This window comes from Pleurodeles waltl, chromosome 8, assembly GCF_031143425.1.
Source record: "Pleurodeles waltl isolate 20211129_DDA chromosome 8, aPleWal1.hap1.20221129, whole genome shotgun sequence".
In the NCBI taxonomy this organism is placed as follows: domain Eukaryota; kingdom Metazoa; phylum Chordata; class Amphibia; order Caudata; family Salamandridae; genus Pleurodeles; species Pleurodeles waltl.
Genome location: NC_090447.1, coordinates 198,342,692 through 198,365,801, shown reverse-complemented (window position 1 = coordinate 198,365,801; position 23,110 = coordinate 198,342,692). Strand labels below are relative to the sequence as shown.

Here is a 23,110-nt window from a genome sequence, read left to right as displayed (position 1 = left end):
AAGCCATATCCACTTTTTAAAGGATGAACAACTGCAAAGGGCAACTGTGCAGGCAATACTACACATAAGTGGTTTCCTCACCAACACTTTCTTAGTCCAGCAAAAAGATTAATACCAGAACCTAACACCTCAGTAGTATAGAGATATTTTAAGAGGGCATAAATCTATTCCAAAACATACTGATCAAAGACACTGTCTGGCAAGACTTCATGTCAATGATATATATCTTGGAGGCTTGATTCCCAACTATTCAACTAGTCTGTTAGTCTGATTCACAGGGACAAATCAAGGAGTTCACATCTCTACCTTTGGCCTTTCCATCAGGAAGGTGGTCATTCACAAACTTGCAAAGCAGCTGGCGGCAGCTGTGGGAGCTTATCTAGATTAAATTATTTTCAATACAGAGGAGGAGTTTGGCTATGGAAGCAAACTGGCCTGGTTCTGAGCCTTCTGGAGAATTCCTGGTTTGCTATAACCTGGAACTGCAGTGTGCTGCAAAGACTAAACATTCTCTACTCATGAAAGAGTCTGTGCTACTCAAAAGTGGTGGTCCTCTCGGAGAAGGCCAGGAAGGAGTTACAATGGCGGATGGGGCAAATGGATACCTAGAAGAAGAGGATCATATTTAGAAGAGCCCCAGATCTGGGTAAGACTAGGCTTGAGTGATTATTGTGGAAAACTAATAATAGCTGATCAGTGGTAATCATCTCAGGATGAATAGGCTCAATTGTGTAGTGTACACAGCAGACTCAATCACAGGCAGGAAACAAACACATGATGGATGGAATGCTTCAATTCATCTCAGCTACTGGTAGTCATTAGGGCCACATCCCTGTCCACAGTTTTTTGCCCATCATTCCACCTCATCCAGGAATCCGCCATATGCAAATCAGCCTTGGTCCTGCTCAAACAGGAACAATTCAGCCAAAAGTGGAAAGACGGGCACACTCTGAAGGGAACAGAAGCAATCCCTGACTGATTTGGTGAAGGTAGGCCACCTTGAGTCCTGCAGCACAATAAGCTTGAAACCCAAGTTTCAAGCTTATTCCACTGCACTTAGGGTAAGCACTGTGAAAAAAGTAAGTGGTGGAATGCTTGAATTATTCTAAGCCCACTGTAATTACCTAAGTCACACCCCAATCAATCCAGTAATACTAAATCATTTTAGTCCTGCTTCAATAAGGGCCAATAAGCCTAAGCTGCCAGGCATCATCTGAATGGGTACCTAAGCTACCCAAGGACTCGTCAGTGAGAAACTTCTTAAGTTTTTTACCACAGTGAGCACCGGACCAAAGTCGGGGGATGCCCATTACAGTTAGGGTGTCATATAATAACAGACAAGGTCCAGCGGTACAACCTTCTTTGAATAGACAATTTCTCAGTTGAGAGATTCACAATTTACCTTGTAAGTACAAGGTTTAACATATATGTAGGCCTAGCACATGACCTCAAGCTAAATAGGAGAATTTTCTTTCAGGAGCTGTAAATGTATGGTGGATGGCCAGAACTTACAGCACATGAGAAATTTCAGCACCAGGATATTGGATCAAGCAGTACTCAGTGATCTTAGATGGGGTTGGGAGGAAACACTGTGATGAGCAATTTTGAGCAGAGATTAAGCAAACATGCTCTGCCATTCTGCAGCTGGAGATCAGATCAACAAGATTCAGCAGACAATGAATTCCGGCTATATGGAGACATCGGGGTGACCGTTTTCCTTTCTTCATAATAATCATTCTTGTGCCCCCTCAAGTGAACAAGCACTTCAGATTTTGGTAATAATCCCTCAAATTCACAAGCTTAATTTGCCACGTTTTCAAAACAATTCTGGGATTCTTCAACGTTTCATCTCTTCTTTTCATCAATTCTGTGAGACCCACACTCGGAGTATCCAAGAAAAGTGGTAGAGAGACTCTTGCCGTTGTTTACCTGGAGGATTTCAGGGGAGGCAAAGAGGTCTCTGAACTTTTCAATCTGCCTTTAAAGCTAAATCAAGCGGCAGCAGTCCAGAGGCACTAGCAAGAGATAGCAATCTTCCTGGACAATGTGGAGTAAGTGGTGCATTCAGAAAGGCTTTAAACCCTTTCTTGCAGTTGGAGTTACTGCAGATTCTTTATTGTACAGCCAACAAATAATGGAGAGACACCTATTCTGGAATGAAACCAGCAAGACCTTTATAGAATATAGGAATCACTTACAATTGTAGCCCTGAAACACTGCATGAGTTAGAAGTACAATTTAACAACTGGTGGAAATATGTAAAAAGAAGGGTATATACAATTTACCTCTAGCCAAGCCAACATGGAGCACAAGATGAAATCCCACTCCTCATGTGCAAGCGGTGATGATAAATGTTTGGTTAGCAAAGTTAAAGCACAAATAATCTCAATATTCAAACCTTGATGCTGAGGGTTTGTTTCTTTTAGGCAGCTGTGAAAAAATAAAATGTGAAGGTTTGTGAAAATATTGATAAAGTGCTTAAAGCATCACTTACAGATAAAATTGACAACTGCATGTATGCCACCCGAAAATGAATTAAATATTCTTACTATAGACGAATTTCAAGTTATAGCAATGATCATTAAATACAAAAGTTACATTGTAACAACTTAAACTACAACACATTCAAAGTACTAATTCCAAGATAATAAAACAAACTTAATAGCAGGTCTTTTGATTATATTCTGCAATCTATTCTGGATAAATGGTTATTCCAAGATGGCAGCATCCCTGGTTAAAAAAAAAAAAGACCCTAGCTGCTGAAGATGTGTATCATGCAAGAGAATTACTGTTCTGCTGTGTAACATTTAGATAAAAAAGAAACAACACAATAAGGTTAAGAAAATAATGCCACAAAATGAACAAACACTATCTCATATGAGAGCACTGAGTGGTGACTGGGTTCTAAGTGAGGCAAAAAATACATTTTTAAAAGAAAACAATAAATACTATACTCTACTAGATAATACTGAGATTACTTATTTGTACTTTTTAAAGGCTATGAAAGAAATGCATCTAAACATTTTGAAGTAAACATTACTGTAAGGAAATGCCTCCTTGGCATGGTTACCCCCTGACTTTTTTGCCTTTGCTGATGCTATGTTTTGAATTGAAAGTGTGCTGAGGCCTGCTAACCAGGCCCCAGCACCAGTGTTCTTTCCCTAACCTGTACTTTTGTATCCACAATTGGCAAACCCTGGCATCCAGGTAAGTCCCTTGTAACTGGTACCCTGGTACCAAGGGCCCTGATGCCAGGGAAGGTCTCTAAGGGCTGCAGCATATCTTATGCCACCGTGGGGACCCCTCACTCAGCACAGACACACTGCTTACCAGCTTGTGTGTGCTGGTGAGGACAAAACGAGTAAGTCGACATGGCACTCCCCTCAGGGTGCCATGCCAGCCTCTCACTGCCTATGCAGTATAGATAAGTCACCCCTCTAGCAGGCCTTACAGCCCGAAGGCAGGGTGCACTATACCATAGGTGAGGGCACCAGGGCATGAGCACTATGCCCCTACAGTGTCTAAGCCAAACCTTAGACATTGTAAGTGCAGGGTAGCCATATGAGTATATGGTCTGGGAGTCTGTCAAACACGAACTCCACAGCACCATAATGGCTACACTGAAAACTGGGAAGTTTGGTATCAAACTTCTCAGCACAATAAATGCACACTGATGCCAGTGTACATTTTATTGTGAAGTACACCCCAGAGGGCACCTTAGAGGTGCCCCCTGAAACCTTAAACAACTACCCGTGTAGGCTGACTGGTTTTGGCAGCCTGCCACACTCGAGACATGTTGCTGGCCCCATGGGGAGAGTGCCTTTGTCACTCTGAGGCCAGTAACAAAGCCTGCACTGGTTGGAGATGCTAACACCTCCCCCAGGCAGGAGCTGTAACACCTGGCGGTGAGCCTCAAAGGCTCACTCCCTTTGTTCCAGCACCACAGGGCACTCCAGCTAGTGGAGTTGCCCGCCCCCTCCGGCCACGGCCCCACTTTTGGCAGCAAGGCCGGAGGAAATAATGAGAATAACAAGGAGGAGTCACTGGCCAGTCAGGACAGCCCCTAAGGTGTCCTGAGCTGAAGTGACTCTAACTTTTAGAAATCCTCCATATTGCAGATGGAGGATTCTCCCAATAGGGATAGGAATGTGACCCCCTCCCCTTGGGAGGAGGCACAAAGAGGGTGTACCCACCCTCAGGGCTAGTAGCCATTGGCTACTAACCCCCCAGACCTAAACACGCCCTTAAATTTAGTATTTAAGGGCTTCCCTGAACCTAAGAATTTAGATTCCTGCAACTTACAGAAGAAGAGGACTGCTGAGCTGAAAAACCCCTGCAGAAGAAGAAAGAAGACACCAACTGCTTTGGCCCCAGTCCTACCGGCCTGTCTCCTGCCTTCAAAAGAAAACTGCTCCAGCGACGCTTTCCCCAGGACCAGCGACCTCTGAATCCTCAGAGGACTGCCCTGCTTCAAGAGGAACAAGAAACTCCTGAGGACAGCGGCCCTGTTCCAAAAAGACTGCAACTTTGTTTCAGAGGAGCAGATTTAAAGACCCCTGCAATCCCCGCAAGAAGCGTGAGACTTGCAACACTGCACCCGGCGACCCCGACTCACCTGGTGGAGAAACAACGCTACAGGGAGGACCCCCCGGCGACTCCAAGACTGTGAGTAACCAAAGTTGTCCCCCCTGAGCCCCCACAGTGACGCCTGCAGAGGGAATCCCAAGGCTCCCCCTGACCGCGACTGCCTGACTCTGAAATCCCGACGCCTGGAAAAGACCCTGCACCCGCAGCCCCCAGGACCTGAAGGATCGGAACTCCAGTGCAGGAGTGACCCCCAGGAGGCCCTCTCCCTTGCCCAGGTGGTGGCTACCCCGAGGAGCCCCCCCCTTGCCTGCCTGCACCGCTGAAGAGACCCCTTGGTCTCTCATTGAAAACCACTGGAAACCCGACGCGTGTTTGCACACTGCACCCGGCCGCCCCCGCGCTGCTGAGGGTGTACTTTTTGTGCTGACCTGTGTCCCCCCCGGTGCCCTACAAAACCCCCTGGTCTGCCCTCCGAAGACGCGGGTACTTACCTGCTGGCAGACTGGAACCGGGGCACCCCCTTACCTCCATTGAAGCCTATGTGTTTTGGGCACCTCTTTGACCTCTGCACCTGACCGGCCCTGAGCTGCTGGTGTGGTGACTTTGGGTTTGCTCTGAACCCCCAACGGTGGGCTACCTTGGACCCGAATTTGAACCCCGTAGGTGGTTTACTTACCTGCAAGACCTAACATTACTCAGGAACTGTGAAAATTGCACTGTGCCCACTTTTAAAACAGCTAAATGTGTTTTATGTAAAATGTATATATGCTATTGTGATTATTCAAAGTTCCTAAAGTACGTACCTGCAATACCTTTCAAATGAGATATTACATGTAGAATTTGAACCTGTGGTTCTTAAAATAAACTAAGAAAATATATTTTTCTATACAAAAACCTATTGGCTTAGAATTGTCTCCGAGTGTGTGTTCCTCATTTATTGCCTGTGTGTATGTACAACAAATGCTTAACACTACTCCTTTGATAAGCCTACTGCTCGACCACACTACCACAAAATAGAGCAGTAGTATTATCTCTTTTTGCCACTATCTTACCTCTAAGGGGAACCCTTGGACTCTGTGCATGCTATTCCTTACTTTGAAATAGCACATACAGAGCCCACTTCCTACAATTACAACCACAAGGTTAAGGCTATGCAAGGAAACTGTACGCTGATGAAATGATGTGATTTTATTGTAGTTAACGGTTCTGTTCTATGTTAAAACTAAAACGTTATGTAACAATTAGTTTTTTTACAAGCTGATAAAGACCTGTACTCTTATGTAATGTTCCCAAAAATGCGAAAAATAATTGAATTATGATTGGAAAACACATTTCAAGTTATTACCTTCTAATCTTTATACTATCACACTATTTATTCCGGTAAGAAACAACACCTAAAACACAATATAATTAAAATAACAATACATACCACACACAAACCAATAAATAGTACTACATTCATAATCACATCAAGAGTGTGGTCCAGAGCACTGCATCTGGTATGCATGTTCAGGTTTGCATGTCTGATGGTGATCCTAGCAATAGCTTCAATGCTTTTTTTCAGTCCAAAAGGCAAGAATAGTTCCTCTTTTTTACTTGTTATACGCAGGACTGCATTACCATAGGAATTTTTTATTGCTTTTCTAACAACTCTGGCGCAGTTTGGCAAAACTTCACAAAACATCGCAAAAGAAAAATCTCATCCACCTCAGCTCCTTCCTAGAAAGTTTAGGGGTGATCCATCAAGCAGGGACAAAGAAGAGAGAAGAAGCTGGGAGGGGGGCGGGGGATGGTAAGGTGGGGGAAGGTAATAAAACGTGCTTTGCCTAATCATTTTTTTATGTAGAAGAATTAGACACCGCTAAAGCCAAAACTGTGGAACGGATTTACACAAAATTTGACAGAATGCTAGATCTTGGTGCAAAAAACATGGTTTGAGTTATTTGGTGAAAAATCCATTATGTAGTTTTTGAGAAATTAATGGTAAAATAATATATAAATATTTCATACCACAGAGCAGGCTGACGTCAAGATGAGATCTGAGTGGTTGCTACCACATCAACAATGATGTGGTAGCAGTAATCTTAGGATTCGGGTCTCAGTCCAGAATCGTAGAAAAAAAAGTAAAAAACATATAAGAGGGCAGAGTATCCCTAGGCCCGGTTTGGGAAGGGGGTCCCTAGAGGAACATTCCTAGTTGCAAAAAATGTTTTCAATTTTAATTTTGCGCAAATTTGCAGTGGATCCGCAGCAATATAAAAAAAATTAAAAAAGTACGGGCTCCCATGCTTTTAAAAAAAACGAAAAAAAAAAAAAAAAACAACCAGGTGGACCAGGGCTGGTGCATTTTAATGTTCTGGGAATGGGGAGTGCCCCTCCTCCTCCCGGAGCCTCACTCATGCCCTGGAGACCCCCATCCCTGGGACTTAAATTATTTAAAAAGAGAGAAGCCGCGCTGCACCCTCCCCGAGCCTCATAAGGTACTTGTGGCTGACTTAAAAGATGTCTACTGAGGAGCCCACCCCGGGACATAATTTCCAGCCTGCCGACTAATGCGCTTCTCCCAGGTGGGAGCACACACATTTTTTTCCTGCATACACTCTTGTGGGCAGAAAAAAAGCAATTGCTCAAGCCTAGAGCATGAAAAAAAATACATACTACCGCTGCACCTGGGTGCATGCAGGGAGCCGTCGGTCCACGGGGGCCCTGAGGCTCCTCCCATCATCTTTCTTTTTTGTGTTGTAGGTGTCCCGGGTGGGCATCCATCTAAAGCCCTGGGACATGGGGACCCTAGGGCCAGTATTTGCCCAGGGAGGGAGGCTGCACGCTCACTTACCCATAAAAAAGAACACAGCCCCAAAAGGTATGGGGTCCCCGTGGCCAGTACTGGTTCAGGGAGGGGGCCATGCTCCTCCCTCCCCTTTTAAGAGAAAATGGCCCTAGGGCATGGGGTGCATGCTCCCTTCCCCTTTATAAATAAATATGGCATCTAGTGATGGGGTCCCTGAGAGCTGCAAAGGCTTGTGCAGTGGGGCCACATGCACCCTCCCTGACAATTAAAAATACATATAAATAAACAATAGACAGCTCCTGTATGCACCCAGGATGGATGCTGGCAGTGAAGCCTGCTGGGCTGTGGGAAACATTGAATCCATGACCCAGGAGAGCTCATAATATTTTTTAAAGCACTTCTAGCTGTATGCTCTTCAGCTGTGATGCAGAGCCCCCTTGTGGTGAATTCTAAGGCTGCACTTTGCAGCTTTAAAATGTAAAAAAAAAAAAAGACTAATACATGTTAGGGCTTTTATTTTTAATTAAACTTAATTACATTTTTTATGACAATCACTTTAATTCAACATTGCACTGTGAGAGTTGTTGAAAGACAACTCATGTGCTTTATATAAGCCGATATCCTGATCCCTTCATAAAGCCAATAGGCCCACTTTTCATATGGTCCTGCACCCAACCCCTCCCCCCGCTGGCCCTGGCTCAGTGGCGGAAGTGAGTGGGTTGGTCAGTAACCGGGGTTGGTCACAGGGTCTGGCCCATGGCCAAATCCATGCAGCGCCTGACAAAAGGCCCTGCATAGTGTGGGTTTGCTGTCCATGAGGAGTTGGAAGCAGGATCTGGCCACAGGTCAGGCCTTGTGGCCAGCCATGCTTGCCATGAGGTTGGTGTAATACTACCGTATTTATCGGCGTATAACACGCACCGGCGTATAACACGCACCTCATTTTAAAAGGAAATTTCAGAAAAAAAAACCATTACATTTTATCGGCGTAAAACACGCACACATCATTTGCCCCCTATTTTCAGGGAGAAAAAGTGCGTGTTATACGCCGATAAATACGGTATATTACTTTACATTAAATAAACACTCTAGGAGTTCACTTTAAAAATTCAAGTTTAAAGTGGTCTTACAGTTAGGTATTGTAATAATACCTTACTTTGCATTAAAAAAAAACAACTTAGAAATACACTGAAAAAAACCACAAAGGTTAAAGGGACATTATAGTTAGGTGAAAATGTTAGTTAATACATACCATCTTAAACAAACAAAAGCACTGAAATTCACCAATTATAGTTATCTCAAGCAACTATAACTCGTGCCCTAAAGTAACTACAACTCGCACCCCTGCCATGCATTGTGTTGTCATCAATGATGTAATTTCAGATCCTGCAGTGATGTTATCTACGATGTCTTAGAAAGGGGCATGAGTAACGTAGTGTAGGAAGTTGGCTCTGTATGTGCTATTTCAAAGTAAGGAATAGCATGCACAGAGTCCAAGGGTTCCCCTTAGAGGTAAGATAGTGGCAAAAAGAGATAATACTAATGCTCTATTTTGTGGTAGTGTGGTCGAGCAATAGGCTTATCCAAGGAGTAGTGTTAAGCATTTGTTGTACATACACATAGACAATAAATGAGGTACACACACTCAGAGACAAATCCAGCCAATAGGTTTTGTATATAAAAATATCTTTTCTTAGTTTATTTTAAGAACCACAGGTTCAAATTCTACATGTAATATCTCATTCGAAAGGTATTGCAGGTAAGTACTTTAGGAACTTCAAATCATCAAAATTGCATGTATACTTTTCAAGTTATTCACAATTAGCTGTTTTAAAAGTGGACACTTAGTGCAATTTTCACAGTTCCTAGGGGAGGTAAGTATTTGTTAGGTTAACCAGGTAAGTAAGACACTTACAGGGCTTAGTTCTTGGTCCAAGGTAGCCCACCGTTGGGGGTTCAGAGCAACCCCAAAGTCACCACACCAGCAGCTCAGGGCCGGTCAGGTGCAGAGTTCAAAGTGGTGCCCAAAACACATAGGCTAGAATGGAGAGAAGGGGGTGCCCCGGTTCCGGTCTGCTTGCAGGTAAGTACCCGCGTCTTCGGAGGGCAGACCAGGGGGGTTTTGTAGGGCACCGGGGGGGACACAAGTCCACACAGAAATTTCACCCTCAGCGGCGCGGGGGCGGCCGGGTGCAGTGTAGAGACAAGCGTTGGGTTCGCAATGTTAGTCTATGAGAGATCTCGGGATCTCTTCAGCGCTGCAGGCAGGCAAGGGGGGGATTCCTCGGGGAAACCTCCACTTGGGCAAGGGAGAGGGACTCCTGGGGGTCACTTCTCCAGTGAAAGTCCGGTCCTTCAGGTCCTGGGGGCTGCGGGTGCAGGGTCTCTCCCAGGCGTCGGGACTTTAGGTTCAAAGAGTCGCGGTCAGGGGAAGCCTCGGGATTCCCTCTGCAGGCGGCGCTGTGGGGGCTCAGGGGGGACAGGTTTTGGTACTCACAGTATCAGAGTAGTCCTGGGGTCCCTCCTGAGGTGTCGGTTCTCCACCAGCCGAGTCGGGGTCGCCGGGTGCAGTGTTGCAAGTCTCACGCTTCTTGCGGGGAGCTTGCAGGGTTCTTTAAAGTTGCTGGAAACAAAGTTGCAGCTTTTCTTGGAGCAGGTCCGCTGTCCTCGGGAGTTTCTTGTCTTTTCGAAGCAGGGGCAGTCCTCAGAGGATGTCGAGGTCGCTGGTCCCTTTGGAAGGCGTCGCTGGAGCAGGATCTTTGGAAGGCAGGAGACAGGCCGGTGAGTTTCTGGAGCCAAGGCAGTTGTTGTCTTCTGGTCTTCCTCTGCAGGGGTTTTCAGCTAGGCAGTCCTTCTTCTTGTTGTTGCAGGAATCTAATTTTCTAGGGTTCAGGGTAGCCCTTAAATACTAAATTTAAGGGCGTGTTTAGGTCTGGGGGGTTAGTAGCCAATGGCTACTAGCCCTGAGGGTGGGTACACCCTTTTTGTGCCTCCTCCCAAGGGGAGGGGGTCACAATCCTAACCCTATTGGGGGAATCCTCCATCTGCAAGATGGAGGATTTCTAAAAGTTAGAGTCACTTCAGCTCAGGACACCTTAGGGGCTGTCCTGACTGGCCAGTGACTCCTCCTTTTTTTTCTCATTATTTTCTCCGGCCTTGCCGCCAAAAGTGGGGCCTGGCCGGAGGGGGCGGGCAACTCCACTAGCTGGAGTGTCCTGCTGGGTTGGCACAAAGGAGGTGAGCCTTTGAGGCTCACCGCCAGGTGTGACAATTCCTGCCTGGGGGAGGTGTTAGCATCTCCACCCAGTGCAGGCTTTGTTACTGGCCTCAGAGTGACAAAGGCACTCTCCCCATGGGGCCAGCAACATGTCTCGGTTTGTGGCAGGCTGCTAAAACTAGTCAGCCTACACAGATAGTCGGTTAAGTTTCAGGGGGCACCTCTAAGGTGCCCTCTGGAGTGTATTTTACAATAAAATGTACACTGGCATCAGTGTGCATTTATTGTGCTGAGAAGTTTGATACCAAACTTCCCAGTTTTCAGTGTAGCCATTATGGTGCTGTGGAGTTCGTGTTTGACAGACTCCCAGACCATATACTCTTATGGCTACCCTGCACTTACAATGTCTAAGGTTTTGTTTAGACACTGTAGGGGTACCATGCTCATGCACTGGTACCCTCACCTATGGTATAGTGCACCCTGCCTTAGGGCTGTAAGGCCTGCTAGAGGGGTGTCTTACCTATACTGCATAGGCAGTGAGAGGCTGGCATGGCACCCTGAGGGGAGTGCCATGTCGACTTACTCGTTTTGTCCTCACTAGCACACACAAGCTGGTAAGCAGTGTGTCTGTGCTGAGTGAGAGGTCTCCAGGGTGGCATAAGACATGCTGCAGCCCTTAGAGACCTTCCTTGGCATCAGGGCCCTTGGTACTAGAAGTACCAGTTACAAGGGACTTATCTGGATGCCAGGGTCTGCCAATTGTGGATACAAAAGTACAGTTTAGGGAAAGAACACTGGTGCTGGGGCCTGGTTAGCAGGCCTCAGCACACTTTCAATTGTAAACATAGCATCAGCAAAGGCAAAAAGTCAGGGGGCAACCATGCCAAGGAGGCATTTCCTTACACAACCCCCCCCCCAAACGAAAGAGGATGAGACTAACCTTTCCCAAGAGAGTCTTCATTTTCTAAGTGGAAGAACCTGGAAAGGCCATCTGCATTGGCATGGGCAGTCCCAGGTCTGTGTTCCACTATAAAGTCCATTCCCTGTAGTGAGATGGACCACCTCAACAGTTTAGGATTTTCACCTTTCATTTGCATCAGCCATTTGAGAGGTCTGTGGTCAGTTTGAACTAGGAAGTGAGTCCCAAAGAGGTATGGTCTCAGCTTCTTCAGGGACCAAACCACAGCAAAGGCCTCCCTCTCAATGGCACTCCAACGCTGCTCCCTGGGGAGTAACCTCCTGCTAATGAAAGCAACAGGCTGGTCAAGGCCATCATCATTTGTTTGGGACAAAACTGCCCCTATCCCATGTTCAGAGGCATCAGTCTGCACAATGAACTGCTTAGAATAATCTGGAGCTTTTAGAACTGGTGCTGAGCACATTGCTTGTTTCAGGGTGTCAAAGGCCTGTTGGCATTCCACAGTCCAGTTCACTTTCTTGGGCATTTTCTTGGAGGTGAGTTCAGTGAGGGCTGTCACAATGGATCCATATCCCTTCACAAACCTCCTGTAATACCCAGTCAAGCCAAGGAATGCCCTGACTTGAGTCTGGGTTTTTGGAGCTACCCAGTCCAGAATAGTCTGGATCTTGGGTTGGAGTGGCTGAACCTGGCCTCCACCTACAAGGTGTCCCAAGTAAACCACAGTTCCCTGCCCTATCTGGCATTTGGATGCCTTGATAGAGAGGCCTGCAGATTGCAGAGCCTTCAAAACCTTCTTCAGGTGGACCAGGTGATCCTGCCAGGTGGAGCTAAAGACAGCAATATCATCAAGATAAGCTGTGCTAAAGGACTCCAAGCCAGCAAGGACTTGATTCACCAACCTTTGGAAGGTGGCAGGGGCATTCTTTAAACCAAAGGGCATAACAGTAAACTGATAATGCCCATCAGGTGTGGAGAATGCTGTTTTCTCTTTTGCTCCAGGTGCCATTTTTATTTGCCAGTACCCTGCTGTCAAGTCAAAGGTACTTAAGAATTTGGCAGCACCTAATTTGTCTATGAGCTCATCAGCTCTTGGAATTGGATGAACATCTGTCTTGGTGACAGAATTGAGCCCTCTGTAGTCCACACAAAACCTCATCTCTTTCTTTCCATCTTTGGTGTGAGGTTTGGGGACTAAGACCACTGGGCTAGCCCAGGGGCTGTCAGAGCGCTCAATTACTCCCAATTCCAGCATCTTGTGGACTTCCACCTTGATGCTTTCCTTAACATGGTCAGATTGTCTAAAGATTTTGTTCTTGACAGGCATGCTGTCTCCTGTGTCCACATCATGGGTACACAGGTGTGTCTGACCAGGGGTTAAGGAGAAGAGTTCAGGAAACTGTTGTAGGACTCTCCTACAATCAGCCTGCTGTTGGCCAGAGAGGGTGTCTGAGTAGATCACTCCATCTACTGTGCCATCTTTTGGGTCTGATGACAGAAGATCAGGGAGAGGTTCACTCTCTGCCTCCTGATCCTCATCTGTTACCATCAACAGATTGACATCAGCCCTGTCGTGGAAGAGCTTAAGGCGGTTTACATGGATCACCCTCTTGGGGCTCCTGCTTGTGCCCAGGTCCACCAGGTAGGTGACCTGACTCTTCCTTTCTAGTACTGGGTAAGGGCCACTCCATTTGTCCTGGAGTGCCCTGGGAGCCACAGGCTCCAGAACCCAGACTTTCTGCCCTGGTTGGAACTCAACCAGTGCAGCCTTTTGGTCATACCAAAACTTCTGGAGCTGTTGGCTGGCCTCAAGGTTTTTGGTTGCCTTTTCCATGTACTCTGCCATTCTAGAGCGAAGGCCAAGTACATAGTCCACTATGTCCTGTTTAGGCTCATGGAGAGGTCTCTCCCAGCCTTCTTTAACAAGGGCAAGTGGTCCCCTTACAGGATGACCAAACAGAAGTTCAAAGGGTGAGAATCCTACTCCCTTCTGTGGCACCTCTCTGTAAGCGAAAAGCAGACATGGCAAGAGGACATCCCATCTCCTTTTGAGCTTTTCTGGGAGCCCCATGATCATGCCTTTTAATGTCTTGTTGAATCTTTCAACCAAGCCATTAGTTTGGGGATGGTATGGTGTAGTGAATTTGTAAGTCACTCCACACTCATTCCACATGTGTTTTAGGTATGCTGACATGAAGTTGGTACCTCTGTCAGACACCACCTCCTTAGGGAAACCCACTCTGGTAAAGATACCAATGAGGGCCTTGGCTACTGCAGGGGCAGTAGTCGACCTAAGGGGAATAGCTTCAGGATACCTGGTAGCATGATCCACTACTACCAGGATATACATATTTCCTGAGGCTGTGGGAGGTTCTAGTGGACCAACTATGTCCACACCCACTCTTTCAAAGGGAACCCCCACCACTGGAAGTGGAATGAGGGGGGCCTTTGGATGTCCACCTGTCTTACCACTGGCTTGACAGGTGGGGCAGGAGAGGCAAAACTCCTTAACCATGTTGGACATATTGGGCCAGTAGAAGTGGTTGACTAACCTCTCCCACGTCTTGGTTTGTCCCAAATGTCCAGCAAGGGGAATGTCATGGGCCAATGTTAGGATGAACTTCCTGAACAGCTGAGGCACTACCACTCTCCTAGTGGCACCAGGTTTGGGGTCTCTGGCCTCAGTGTACAGGAGTCCATCCTCCCAATAGACCCTATGCGTTCCATTTTTCTTGCCTTTGGACTCGTCAGCAGCTTGCTGCCTAAGGCCTTCAAGAGAGGGACAGGTTTCTTGTCCCTTACACAGCTCCTCCCTTGAGGGTCCCCCTGGGCCTAAGAGCTCAACCTGATAAGGTTCAAGCTCCAAAGGCTCAGTTCCCTCAGAGGGCAGAACTTCTTCCTGAGAAGAGAGGTTCCCTTTCTTTTGCTGTGTTGCAGTTGGTTTCCCAACTGACTTTCCTGTTCTCTTGGTAGGCTGGGCCATTCTTCCAGACTCCAGCTCTACTTGTTCACCCTGTGCCTTGCACTGTGCTCTTGTTTTCACACACACCAGTTCAGGGATACCCAGCATTGCTGCATGGGTTTTTAGTTCTACCTCAGCCCATGCTGAGGACTCCAGGTCATTTCCAAGCAGACAGTCCACTGGGATATTTGAGGAGACCACCACCTGTTTCAGGCCATTGACCCCTCCCCATTCTAAAGTAACCATTGCCATGGGATGTACTTTTCTCTGATTGTCAGCGTTGGTGACTGTGTAAGTTTTTCCAGTCAGGTATTGGCCAGGGGAAACCAGTTTCTCTGTCACCATGGTGACACTGGCACCTGTATCCCTCAGGCCCTCTATTCTAGTCCCATTAATTAAGAGTTGCTGTCTGTATTTTTGCATGTTAGGCGGCCAGACAGCTAGTGTGGCTAAATCCACCCCACCCTCAGAAACTAGAGTAGCTTCAGTGTGGACCCTGATTTGCTCTGGGCACACTGTTGATCCCACTTGGAGACTAGCCATACCAGTGTTACCTGGATGGGAGTTTGGAGTGGAACCTTTCTTGGGACAGGCCTTGTCTCCAGTTTGGTGTCCATGCTGTTTACAGCTATGACACCAGGCCTTTTTGGGATCAAAGTTTTTACCCTTGTACCCATTGTTTTGTGAAGAGGCTCTGGGCCCACCCTCCTGTGCAGGTTTTTGGGGGCCTGTAGAAGACTCTTTACTATTTTTAGTTTTGGTTGTCTCATCACCCTTCCCCTGGGGAGTCTTTGTGACCCCTTTCTTTTGGTCACCCCCTGTTGAAGTCTTGGACACCCTTGTCTTGACCCAATGGTCCGCCTTCTTTCCCAATTCTTGGGGAGAAATTGGTCCTAGGTCTACCAGATGCTGATGCAGTTTATCATTGAAACAATTACTTAACAGGTGTTCTTTCACAAATAAATTGTACAGCCCATCATAATTACTTACACCACTGCCTTGAATCCAACCATCTAGTGTTTTCACTGAGTAGTCAACAAAGTCAACCCAGGTCTGGCTCGAGGATTTTTGAGCCCCCCTGAACCTAATCCTGTACTCCTCAGTGGAGAATCCAAAGCCCTCAATCAGGGTACCCTTCATGAGGTCATAAGATTCTGCATCTTTTCCAGAGAGTGTGAGGAGTCTATCCCTACACTTTCCAGTGAACATTTCCCAAAGGAGAGCACCCCAGTGAGATCTGTTCACTTTTCTGGTTACACAAGCCCTCTCAAAAGCTGTGAACCACTTGGTGATGTCATCACCATCTTCCAATTTTGTCACAATCCCTTTGGGGATTTTTAACATGTCAGGAGAATCTCTGACCCTATTTATATTGCTGCCACCATTGATGGGTCCTAGGCCCATCTCTTGTCTTTCCCTTTCTATGGCTAGGAGCTGTCTCTCTAAAGCCAATCTTTTGGCCATCCTGGCTAACAGGAGGTCATCTTCACTGAGAGCATCCTCAGTGATTTCAGAAATGTGGGACCCTCCTGTGAGGGACTCACTATTTCTGACTAACACAGTTGGAGACAGGACTTGAGGGGTCCTGTTCTCCCTATTTAGGACTGGAGGAGGGACATTGGCCTCCAAGTCACTAATTTCTTCCTCTGTGATGTCATCATCAGAGGGGTTGGCTTTTTCAAACTCTGCCAACAGCTCCTGGAGCTGAATTTTGGTAGGTCTGGAGCCAATGGTTATTTTCTTTATATTACAAAGAGACCTTAGCTCCCTCATCTTAAGATGGAGGTAAGGTGTGGTGTCGAGTTCCACCACCTGCATCTCTGTATCAGACATTATTCTGCTAAGAGTTGGAATACTTTTTAAAGAATCTAAAACTGTTTCTAGAATCTAATTTCAAACTTTTAACAAACTTTTAAACTCTAAAAGACAATGCTAAACAGGGACTTAACACACAAGGCCCTAGCAGGACTTTTAAGAATTTAGAAAAATTTCAAATTGCAAAAATGAATTTCTAATGACAATTTTGGAATTTGTCGTGTGATCAGGTATTGGCTGAGTAGTCCAGCAAATGCAAAGTCTTGTACCCCACCGCTGATCCACCAATGTAGGAAGTTGGCTCTGTATGTGCTATTTCAAAGTAAGGAATAGCATGCACAGAGTCCAAGGGTTCCCCTTAGAGGTAAGATAGTGGCAAAAAGAGATAATACTAATGCTCTATTTTGTGGTAGTGTGGTCGAGCAATAGGCTTATCCAAGGAGTAGTGTTAAGCATTTGTTGTACATACACATAGACAATAAATGAGGTACACACACTCAGAGACAAATCCAGCCAATAGGTTTTGTATATAAAAATATCTTTTCTTAGTTTATTTTAAGAACCACAGGTTCAAATTCTACATGTAATATCTCATTCGAAAGGTATTGCAGGTAAGTACTTTAGGAACTTCAAATCATCAAAATTGCATGTATACTTTTCAAGTTATTCACAATTAGCTGTTTTAAAAGTGGACACAGTGCAATTTTCACAGTTCCTAGGGGAGGTAAGTATTTGTTAGGTTAACCAGGTAAGTAAGACACTTACAGGGCTTAGTTCTTGGTCCAAGGTAGCCCACCGTTGGGGGTTCAGAGCAACCCCAAAGTCACCACACCAGCAGCTCAGGGCCGGTCAGGTGCAGAGTTCAAAGTGGTGCCCAAAACACATAGGCTAGAATGGAGAGAAGGGGGTGCCCCGGTTCCGGTCTGCTTGCAGGTAAGTACCCGCGTCTTCGGAGGGCAGACCAGGGGGGTTTTGTAGGGCACCGGGGGGGACACAAGTCCACACAGAAATTTCACCCTCAGCGGCGCGGGGGCGGCCGGGTGCAGTGTAGAAACAAGCGTCGGGTTCGCAATGTTAGTCTATGAGAGATCTCGGGATCTCTTCAGCGCTGCAGGCAGGCAAGGGGGGGATTCCTCGGGGAAACCTCCACTTGGGCAAGGGAGAGGGACTCCTGGGGGTCACTTCTCCAGTGAAAGTCCGGTCCTTCAGGTCCTGGGGGCTGCGGGTGCAGGGTCTCTCCCAGGCGTCGGGACTTTAGGTTCAAAGAGTCGCGGTCAGGGGAAGCCTCGGGATTCCCTCTGCAGGCGGCGCTGTGGGGGCTCAGGGGGGACAGGTTTTGGTACTCACAGTATCAGAGTAGTCCTGGGGTCCCTCCTGAGGTGTCGGTTCTCCACCAGCCGAGTCGGGGTCGCCGGGTGCAGTGTTGCAAGTCTCACGCTTCTTGCGGGGAGCTTGCAGGGTTCTTTAAAGTTGCTGGAAACAAAGTTGCAGCTTTTCTTGGAGCAGGTCCGCTGTCCTCGGGAGTTTCTTGTCTTTTCGAAGCAGGGGCAGTCCTCAGAGGATGTCGAGGTCGCTGGTCCCTTTGGAAGGCGTCGCTGGAGCAGGATCTTTGGAAGGCAGGAGACAGGCCGGTGAGTTTCTGGAGCCAAGGCAGTTGTTGTCTTCTGGTCTTCCTCTGCAGGGGTTTTCAGCTAGGCAGTCCTTCTTCTTGTTGTTGCAGGAATCTAATTTTCTAGGGTTCAGGGTAGCCCTTAAATACTAAATTTAAGGGCGTGTTTAGGTCTGGGGGGTTAGTAGCCAATGGCTACTAGCCCTGAGGGTGGGTACACCCTTTTTGTGCCTCCTCCCAAGGGGAGGGGGTCACAATCCTAACCCTATTGGGGGAATCCTCCATCTGCAAGATGGAGGATTTCTAAAAGTTAGAGTCACTTCAGCTCAGGACACCTTAGGGGCTGTCCTGACTGGCCAGTGACTCCTCCTTGTTTTTCTCATTATTTTCTCCGGCCTTGCCGCCAAAAGTGGGGCCTGGCCGGAGGGGGCGGGCAACTCCACTAGCTGGAGTGTCCTGCTGGGTTGGCACAAAGGAGGTGAGCCTTTGAGGCTCACCGCCAGGTGTGACAATTCCTGCCTGGGGGAGGTGTTAGCATCTCCACCCAGTGCAGGCTTTGTTACTGGCCTCAGAGTGACAAAGGCACTCTCCCCATGGGGCCAGCAACATGTCTCGGTTTGTGGCAGGCTGCTAAAACTAGTCAGCCTACACAGATAGTCGGTTAAGTTTCAGGGGGCACCTCTAAGGTGCCCTCTGGGGTGTATTTTACAATAAAATGTACACTGGCATCAGTGTGCATTTATTGTGCTGAGAAGTTTGATACCAAACTTCCCAGTTTTCAGTGTAGCCATTATGGTGCTGTGGAGTTCGTGTTTGACAGACTCCCAGACCATATACTCTTATGGCTACCCTGCACTTACAATGTCTAAGGTTTTGTTTAGACACTGTAGGGGTACCATGCTCATGCACTGGTACCCTCACCTATGGTATAGTGCACCCTGCCTTAGGGCTGTAAGGCCTGCTAGAGGGGTGTCTTACCTATACTGCATAGGCAGTGAGAGGCTGGCATGGCACCCTGAGGGGAGTGCCATGTCGACTTACTCGTTTTGTCCTCACTAGCACACACAAGCTGGTAAGCAGTGTGTCTGTGCTGAGTGAGAGGTCTCCAGGGTGGCATAAGACATGCTGCAGCCCTTAGAGACCTTCCTTGGCATCAGGGCCCTTGGTACTAGAAGTACCAGTTACAAGGGACTTATCTGGATGCCAGGGTCTGCCAATTGTGGATACAAAAGTACAGGTTAGGGAAAGAACACTGGTGCTGGGGCCTGGTTAGCAGGCCTCAGCACACTTTCAATTGTAAACATAGCATCAGCAAAGGCAAAAAGTCAGGGGGCAACCATGCCAAGGAGGCATTTCCTTACACGTAGTATGTGATGTAATTAGTAGTGCATGGTGGGGGTATGAATTAAAGTTACCTTAGGGCACAAGTTATAGTCAAGACCCACTCCACACAGTGTTTTGCTTTAGCAGCACAGCCTGGCCTTTACGCCCATGCGGCCAACTTTCCTTGGCCAGCCAACAGCCTCAGCACAAGCCTTCCATGGGCTTATGAAGAATGATTTCCATGCATTTCCACCTTTTGGAAATGCACCATTGCTACCCTACTTCTGTCTCCAGACAATCTCTGCTCACTCAATTCTCATTATATAATTTCTGTACAGTACTGTACACTTGTTCTACTTTTTTCAGATGGGCCTCTCTACAAACAAGAATTCAGGCAGAGGGCTCCAGCTAGTCAGGGACATAATTCACAAATGTATTTGGGAGAAGACAGTCATTAATAGCTACACTTTAGTAAATGTCTTCTTATTCATAGGGTGCAAATGCAAGGCTTCCATTTTCTTGTAGGCAGCAGATTAATAGAATATTGTACGTGGGTGATTTCCCTCTAGCTCTCAGAGCCCGAGGGGCCCACAAACACCTCTAACTACGATATCATTAGAATTGCTGCAGCAGAAGGTTGATAGGAGTTGTTTGCACACATTTTGTGTGAGGAGCCTTAGATACCAAGATGTATGATGTTCATGGGAACATCAAGTTCCTTACGTTTGGCTCAGTGAACCCAGAGCTTTTCAGTAAAGGTCTTTAAGAATGAACCTTATCAGAGTAATTCTGTATGTATTATTAACAGTATGTATGGCGTGCTAAATGTCATCTCTTGGAGCTAAGTAGGTGGGCAAGTGTGCAGGACCCATTGCCACCAGAGAAGAATCTGCAGCATACATAAGAGACACCACAATGTACTATATTCCATCAGATATTTACTCAGACAATCAATATGTGTTCACCATGGGAAGGAGCTAATGTATGTGTTGCACTCTGGTGGGTATAAACACATCAGTGAACAATTCAGGTTCAATAGAAGCATGCCTTGTCTTACCAGGACTGTTGTCTTATCAGTCTTATTTTTAAGACTCATGGGTGATCAGAGAATATTGAAGAGGGATCCTAACAGCTGGTATGAGTCAGTAGATTCCTTAGAAATTCAAAGACTCCCCTTGATCAGGAGAAATACTTCACAGCTTTTTTTTTTTTTTTTTAAACTAACATGATTTGGTCCTTGCACTGTTGTGTGGCTTGTTGTTACAGAGAAGTTCCGTGCATGTTTTCACAGGAAGGCCTTGCTCTTTGGGCCAAGCTACCAAGGGTCAGCCTAGAAGACCCATTAACCTTTGTGGGTCGGACTGCTGAGACATTGTAGGATCGCAATCGTAGCTCACATCAAGACTGTGGCATTTGCCTTCCATTAGCCAACACTCAAATTCCCTTCAACAAGGTTGTTCTAACAATGCTAAATTGACGTCTCCTCTCTATCAGTAATTAGTTACCAACTCTGTAACTAACTCCTAAGGACATCTATTTTCCCTATGGCCTCCTGTCAGTCCACAACTTTCTGAAAACCTCTCCTATACCAAAGAAAAATTATCTCCTCCCGTCCCTTCATATATTGTATATATTGTCAAGAGAATCTGCCGCTACATTGAGGTGTGCTGGTGAATACAAAATCAATACATAAATAAGGATTCATTTAACTCAAATCTCTTCAACAAAGAAACTGACTGGCCTAAGGTGGGCAGATTTCCACATTAAACAAATTACTGTGGTTTATTGGCAGTGATTATTGGTTCCCAATCCTTGCTAATGGTATTCTCTATGTGCACAACACCTAGTGGTAAATTATGTTATTTCACAAAGAACAGTATTCTACTTTCGGTAATATGGTAAAATGGCAAGCTAAACATAGTAAATATTTTTACAAATAAAACACTTTTACATAGGCAGGCTATTTTGTATCACCATGGAAATACTCATCCATTTCAGAGTATTTGGTTATATATATATATATTTAACATTTAGTTCAAGATATATTGAAAATGTCACTTACCCAGTGTACATCTGTTCGTGGCATTAGTCGCTGCAGATTCACATGTTTCGCACAGTCCGCTGCCTGGTGTTGGGCTCGGAGTATTAAAGTTGTTTTTCTTCGAAGAAGTCTTTTTTGGTCACAGGACCGAAGGACTCCTCCCTCTTCGGCTCCATTGCGCATGGGCGTCGACTCCATCTTAGATTGTTTTCCCCGCAGAGGGTGAGGATGGAGTTGTTTGCTATAAATAGTGCCCATGCAATGGAGTGAATACGTATGTACATAAAAAGTTTATAATAATTATTTACAAATGTACAAATGTTTAAGATTTAAGATCTACTTCTAAACGGCTACAGGCTTCCCGGGGAGGCGGGAGGGCACATGTGAATCTGCAGCGATTAATGCCACGAACAGATGTACACTGGGTAAGTGACATTTTCAGTTCGATGGCATATGTTGCTGCAGATACACATGTTTCGCATAGACTATAAAGCAGTTACCTCCCCTAAAAGCGGTGGTTTAGCCTGTAGGAGTTGAAGTAGTTTGGAATAATGTTCTTAGTACAGCTTGGCCCACTGTAGCTTGTTGTGCATTTAGTACGTCTACACAGTAGTGTTTAGTAAATGTATGAGGCGTAGACCAGGTTGCAGCCTTACATATTTCGCTCATAGGAATGTTTCCTAGAAAGGCCATTGTAGCACCTTTCTTTCTGGTTGAGTGTGCCTTTGGTGTAATAGGCAATTCTCTCTTGGCTTTAAGATAGCATGTTTGAATACATCTGACTATCCATCTAGCAATGCCTTGTTTAGAGATTGGATTTCCTATGTGTGGTTTTTGAAAAGCTATGAACAGTTGTTTTGTTTTCCTGATTAGCTTTGTTCTGTTAATGTAGTACATTAGTGCTCTTTTGACGTCTAATGTATGTAGTGCCCTTTCAGCCACGGAATCTGGTTGTGGGAAGAACACTGGCAATTCTACTGTCTGATTTAAATGGAATGGTGAGATTACTTTTGGTAGAAATTTTGGATTTGTTCTTAGAACTATTTTATTTTTGTGTATTTGAATAAATGGTTCTTGTATGGTAAATGCCTGTATTTCACTTACTCTTCTGAGGGATGTGATTGCAATGAGAAATGCGACTTTCCAGGTTAGATATTGCATTTCACAGGAATGCATGGGTTCGAAAGGTGGACCCATGAGTCTTGTTAAGACGATGTTAAGGTTCCATGAAGGAACTGGTGGTGTTCTTGGTGGTATAATTCTTTTTAGCCCTTCCATGAATGCTTTAATAACTGGTATTCTAAATAGAGACGATGAATGAGTAGTTTGTAGGTAAGCAGATATTGCTGCGAGGTGTATTTTTATAGATGAAAAAGCGAGATTCGCTTTTTGCAAATGTAGTAAGTATCCCACTATGTCCTTCGTAGAGGCATGCAAAGGTTGGATTTGATTGGTATGGCAGTAGCAAACAAATCTTTTCCACTTAGATGCATAGCAGTGTCTAGTGGAAGCTTTTCTAGCTTGTTTTATGACCTCCATACATTCTTGTGTGAGGTCTAAGTGTCCGAATTCTAGGATTTCAGGAGCCACATTGCCAGATTGAATGATGCTGGGTTTGGATGCCTGATCTGTTGTTTGTGTTGTGTTAACAGATCTGGTCTGTTGGGTAGTTTGACATGAGGTACTAGTGAAAGGTCTAGTAGAGTTGTATACCAAGGTTGTCTTGCCCATGTGGGTGCTATCAGAATGAGTTTGAGTTGGTTTTGACTCAACTTGTTTACTAGATATGGAAGGAGAGGGAGAGGGGGAAAAGCGTATGCAAATATCCCTGACCAACTCATCCATA

The 23,110-nt window shown here is 46.0% G+C and overlaps 1 protein-coding gene across 1 annotated transcript in view; it reads right to left on the bottom strand.

Moving 5' to 3' along the window:
* The window catches only part of LTN1 (listerin E3 ubiquitin protein ligase 1), a 488,777-nt gene that overhangs the window by 138,335 nt on the left and 327,332 nt on the right, over nt 1-23,110 (bottom strand). Inside the window, exon 21 of the mRNA XM_069204077.1 lies at nt 2,286-2,430. Coding sequence (XP_069060178.1) covers nt 2,286-2,430 — 145 coding nt within the window. The remainder of the gene's footprint in view (nt 1-2,285; nt 2,431-23,110) is intronic.